This window comes from Setaria viridis, chromosome 5 (assembly GCF_005286985.2).
Source record: "Setaria viridis chromosome 5, Setaria_viridis_v4.0, whole genome shotgun sequence".
Classification (NCBI taxonomy): domain Eukaryota; kingdom Viridiplantae; phylum Streptophyta; class Magnoliopsida; order Poales; family Poaceae; genus Setaria; species Setaria viridis.
This window is the reverse complement of record NC_048267.2, coordinates 6,554,443-6,560,442: the sequence shown is the minus strand read 5'-3', so window position 1 is coordinate 6,560,442 and position 6,000 is coordinate 6,554,443. Positions and strand designations below refer to the sequence as shown.

The 6,000-nt window shown below is 47.2% G+C and overlaps 1 protein-coding gene across 1 annotated transcript; it reads right to left on the bottom strand.

Moving 5' to 3' along the window:
• Positions 1-3,646: 3,646 nt before the first annotated feature.
• Positions 3,647-4,860, bottom strand: LOC117858773 (zinc finger protein ZAT2). The gene has a single exon (XM_034741901.2). It carries the CDS (start codon positions 4,744-4,746, stop codon positions 3,862-3,864), a length of 885 nt encoding a protein of 294 aa, XP_034597792.1. The 5' UTR covers positions 4,747-4,860; the 3' UTR covers positions 3,647-3,861.
• Between the last annotated feature and the right edge of the window lie 1,140 nt (positions 4,861-6,000).

The window sequence follows — 6,000 nt, the reverse complement described above, 5'->3', positions numbered from 1 at the left end:
TCCCATCTAAGTCGCTGGACTGGACGAAGCCATTGAAGAGGCTAAAGGGATACAGTCACGACCATGGCTAGCGGTGTAGACAACTGCAGGTCGCTGAATCAATTTGACCACCGACATATTACTAATTTAAGACCTTTTGCAAAAATCGCTGAATACACAGTGGCACAATTCATCAAACAGGCAGCGAGCACAGTATACCATAGAACAAATGAGGCTAACTATATATTCTTTGTCGAAACTATATTAATGCAATGAACAAGAAATCTACTAAGATGCTATTTATATTTAAAATATGCAAAATGAGTGAGAATGACATATCAAACTTCCCTTGACTTACAGTGGCTGCACCAACTGGGTCCATTCAGGCATCCAACCCTGAATATAGGGCCAATTACATTTGTGATGACAATGAAAAGGTAGATACTTATATGACAAAGCTCATATAAGTTGATACTCAACCAATATTTAGAAAAAATGAGGCAATGATATTTAGAAAATTAAACATGCAACGTTCAACTATGAAATGCATAAAAAATAAGTACAGATAAAAACAAATAAGTATAAGTAGGTACTCACCGTGAATAATTAACTGTTACATGAAACTTCACAAACACTTATGATAGCTCTACTGAAAGGTATATCAGATGTATGCAGATGAACTTTCAAATTTATTTCAGTTGCTGCTACAGGAAAATAAAGCTTCAATACGTGAAGTAGTTCTCGTGCCACAAAGCTTTTGATTTCTTTCTGAAATAGTTCCCATGCAAATCAAACAGCACTCAAATTTCTTTCTAGAAGAACATTAGCTGGTCATTCTTTCTGAAATAGTGGAAATATTGGCATGGAGAAAATCACGTGCCTGCTCTTTGGTTCTGAATTAACCAAGTAAAGGACATCCTGTCCTACCCTTATATGAAGAGACTTGTATATTCACGTGCAATGTCTGGCTTCATACCTAAACTATATTCACATACCTATATCTACCCTTATATATCCACCGACAAAACAATATGAAATATGGGGCATTGGACCAAAAACAAAAAGGGCACCACAAAGCGGTTTCTAGTAGATCCAACTAATAACAAGAACTAATCCGTCCAACTAATGATGTTTATCTTGAAAGAAAAGGTTAGGGTAGGGGAAGAGATGCTACTACCTGATTCTTGCGAGCTCGTTTGGTGAGGCCGATTGACATTAAACTGACACAAGGATAATCAAATGAAAATAATTATTAGATGTATACCACCACTGGTAAGCAAACTAAATAAAGTTACAAACCACAGAGCATCTGCAAAGTATAATCTTGCACAATGTATACCTTACATCTAGTTGTGAGGATAGATACAAATTACAGAGCACCTGCAGAAAAAAATGAAAATAGCATCACATGGGCATGTACCTTGGTTAGAACACCAATCAAAAAAAGGTATTAATATAGGAAAAGGACTGACCTGGGAAATGCTTAAAACAGAAACAACATGCACATGGTTGCCTTCTCCCAGCAAGTTAGGTCCTTTCTGAACTGTATATAGGAAAATGAAAATTAGCTTCACAAAAATAATTTTAATTTTTTGGGTAAGTACTTATAGCTTCACAACATGCACATGGATGCAGGAATTTACCTGTATGATGATTACACTGATTTTATTAGGTAACTCCCTTGGCAATCCCTCTGCTCCTTTCTTTCCTTTTCTCCTTTCTTTCCTTTTCTGCAAGCACATCCAAAATAAAAAGACCATGCTGCTGCTTCCCAGAATGCATCTGGCCTTGCTCAGGAACTTTTCTACTGTTGTGCTTCTGCTGCTGGGAGAAACTCGGCGTCGTACATGAATACACAATATCAGATCATCACGTATAGTGAACTGGTTGCATTAGCTACAAATTATGTGCTACAAATAAAGTCTGAATTTTGAGTCCCCAGATATGACATCAGCTGCACAACAGTTTGTTGGCTAATTGAGTAATCGTGAATTGCAAGATGGTGGTGATGGTAGTCTGCACTAAGGTCATAGGCCAAGATGGAATTGGGGATCAATCAGCAAAGTAAAAAAAATAAATTCACCTACTAAGTTGATGATCCAGTGAAGTCTAATTGACGATGGAGATGAATAGAGGATAAGGTACCTGAATGCAGGAGCACTGCAGTTCTCTGTCCACCAGCCCTGAGGAAATAATAATCTGCATAAAGAAACTCTGATCAAGCATCTATGTATGAATGACCATAGGGTTTGATTAAGGCATGGCAAATTGGATTGGCTTGGACAAGCTTACAAAATCAAATCGATCCCTTACCTGGTGTAGATGTAGATCAAGCCACCATTGACTCCACACGAGGATAACGATACTCCAGGACTGCAGTCTCCTTATGCAAGCTGGTCCCTCGCGCTTGGATGGCACCAGCAACAACCTCTCTGCTGGTCCCTCGCGCTGACGTGGAGCTGCAGAGGGGGCGCGGCGTGGAGGAGCTGGAGGTGGCGCCGGTGTGGAGGGGCAGCCAGGCAGGGGGCGCGCCGGTGTTCCCGGCGTGGCGGCGGACGGAGGAGCCACGGCTCGAGGAACCGCGGCCGGGCGGCAGACGGAGGTGGTGGTTGCGCCCCCTCTGCATGTGTTTTGATTTTTTAGCTGTAGAGATATAGTGTTGCGTTGGTTTGCATAGAAACGGTACAGATGGTAAATCTGCTAGAACAAAACTTTCAAAAAGTGAAAGTGATTTGTGATCCTTCTAATTTCTGGTGCTGAATTTCTGGATCAACTAACACCAAACCCTTGCTATGCTACTTCGGGCATTGGCATTCCAGCACTTCATGGCTGTTACAGAATGGAAAGTGCATAATCTTTGTGGTTCCCTGGGTTTGGGCTCAAGTTGATTTTTTTTTTCTGAGAGCAAATACCAGAGTTTCATTCATCACAGCAGGTATTACAATCTTGATCAGTTATCTCCTTAAGCCATTCAGGAGTGTAGTCGAGTTGGGCTAGGCCATCAACATGTCCCGTAGGCCGATGGCACCATGCATGAAAGTCTAAAGAGAAGCAAAGCCGAGTATGGCCCTATTGTGTGCCATAGTTTTGGAGTGTGTAGAATTCAGATTCCATCTAGTTACCTCCACAAGCTGAGCAAAGCTGCTCGGGTCTTCGATGCGCTCATTTTTAAGCTCCATGCACATACGCACTTATCATCTACTCTCTCCCCATCTCAAATTACTATTCGTAACAAAAGTTGTGCATCTACCCGTCTCCGTGATCACGGGCAAGTTCCATTATGTCCAATAACTGCTGCTATATATACTTTTGTCTAACTTAAGGTCCAGCATTACCATACTATATGTGATGTCACCGACTCAAGCATCTTCCTTGTTATTAGCCATAGCTAACAGAAAACTAACATAATCTAATTAATTCTAGATACGGAAGAGCTGCTTAGTTATTGCATAGCTGCAGGCCTGCAGATAACAACAGGTAATTTCAGTTGGCAGGTTACATTCATATAAGAAAGACTAGAGTTGCCACAATCAACTCCAACTGAACATACAAATTCAACTACATTGAACAATGACACAACTGTCGCGACAAACACGGTTAATCAAACACACATGTTACTTAGACACACTGAACAAAACACATGTTATTTAACACATTATATTATCACATGAGCTAAGCATATACAGACTTACAGTTAGTACATACACTACAGACTTCAGATTAAGCAAGCCGCCAATTCAGATAGATCAGAAAAACTTCCTTTCTGGATCAGCACGGCCAGAGAATTGAAGATTCAAACGAAGCTACCAACATCATACACATGCACATAGCTAGATTACATTTACATATATAGCAAACCTACCAAGTAGTCCAACGCTAACTCTAGTACCCAAGCTTCAAATCCAGCGCCGCGTTCAAGCTGCCGTCTTCATCGCTCTTCCATGGCAATGCCAGCATCGTCCCCGGCGGCGGCAGGTTGAGGTCCAGCGTGGTGGCCGCCACCACCTCCTCTGACGTTGCAAGCAACGGGCTGCAGCTGCTAGGTGTTGCAACCGCCATCACCTCTGCGCATGCCTTCTCCCAGTGGCACCGCTTGTGCCCGCCGAGAGCCTGCCCGGTGGCGAACCCGCGAGCGCAGACGCTGCACTTGTGGTCGTCGCACTTGGGCGGCGCGGCGGCGGTCGGCGAAGAAGCCGGCGTGCTGCAGCTCTCCTTCTTCGCGCTAGACGAGGCGAGGACGCCCTTCTTGCCCTTGCCGACGCCGGGAGTACGTGCGCCGGCGAGCATGAGCAGGCTCGCGGCGATCTCGCGCTCCTGCACGGTGAACTGCTGGCCCGCGGCCGCCGCCGCCACGGCGAGGGGCGGCGCGCCCACGGCGTGCTGCTGCTGCTGCTGCTGGTGGTGGTCGTGCCGTAAGTGCGGCGGCGGCGTGATCCCGCGCCACTGCCGCTCCGGGTGGCACCGCATGTGGCCGAACAGCGCCTTCCACGACGCGAACCGCTTGCCGCACTCGGTGCACGGCAGCGTGTCCCCCGTGGGCGAGGACCGCACCCTGGGGAACGAGGAGGACGAGGCAGCGCCGTCCGGCCGCGGCCTCCGCGCCTGCAGCGGCCTCGGGGAGAGCGCGCAGGCGAACGCGGGAGGCGGCAGCGCGAGCGCCAGGGTGAGCGTCGTGTCGTGGTGAGGCGGCGGCGGTGGTAGCGGCAGCGGCGGAGGAGGAGGGCGAGGAGGAGAACGAGACGCGGCAGGCTGTACCGGAGTGGCCATGGCGAACCAAATTGATCAGGATGGCTGGGCAAGGGAAAGTGGAAGTTGCGGAGGAGGTGGGGCATGGCGGCGGATATGTACGGACGCACTCATATCGCGGCGGTTGCCGGCTCGCCGGCGGTTGCTGCGTGCTTTGAGAGGATGCCGGCGGTTGCGCTCATATCGCCTCGTCGTTTGGGAGCCCATGAGACGGGGACGCCTGACCGCATCCACGAGTTTTCTCCGGGGCGAGCCCTCCTCACCTCGAGGGTCCTGGCGGCGCATCCCCGAGTGCCGTCGCCGCCGAAGCGACGCGAGGAAGCTAGCGCCAACTCGCCAAGCCCCCGCCGCTCTGTCCAAGCGCCGCCGTCCGTCGGCCTTCCCAACCGGCGCCGCTGCCCCTACGCCTTCCCGTCCGGCGCCGCCGCTCTGCTTCCCCGTCAACGGCAACGCCGCCGCTCACTCGATGTGTCGACCTGCAGCGAAATCTCTACATCGGCCGCATCCTGTACATCCACCACGGCGCCTCCAAATCGTCTTGCTCTTCGGCACATGTGAGTTCTTCCCTTTCACCTCTCCTGATTTCCTAGATCTTGCAGATCTTTGTGACTATTGTGGGTCGGCAAGCTACTGGAGGACCTGATGATTTTGTGGATTCTGTACTGAGCACGCAACGGGCAGCTGCGGCATGATTTGGTGTAAACACACTATTGATTGAGAAGTATATTACTCAACCCAGACATGTAGAAGTCCAGGCAATGCTCAATTGAGAAGTATTTTTCTTGCAAATTCATAAGAGTTTTTTTGCAAGATCCTTGGTCTTTCATCAACAAATTTTGCAAGATCCTTGGTCTTTCATCAACAAATTAAGTAGCAATAGGAAAATATACAGTGATGTTACTTAATTATTTGCCTAGCTATGAAGTTGTCAGTACAAATCTCATATATACGTGTACACTTTTATTCAGCATGTAAGCTCGTAGAGACAATAATCTATATCAGATTTGCAGTAACTTCTTAGAATTTTGACGACTTATTGCCATTCAAAACCTGCTTGTGCCTTGATCTGATTTATATGCTCACTAGAGACATACTTGCCTCAATAACTTCTGAAAATTTGATGACTTATTGCCCTTCAAAACCTGCTAGGCCCTTGGTTTATGTACTTGTGAATTTATTGATAGGTTTAAATAATGAGACACTAGTCACCAAGATTAGTGTCCCTCTGTCCCTGCTTGCAGTATAGTCATAGAATGGAATTGGGTGTCTCTGATG

Coding starts and splice junctions, on each gene's coding strand:
- LOC117858773 (XM_034741901.2), bottom strand. CDS start 4,746: ATGGCCACTCCGGTACAGCCTGCCGCGTCTCGTTCTCCTCCTCGCCCT.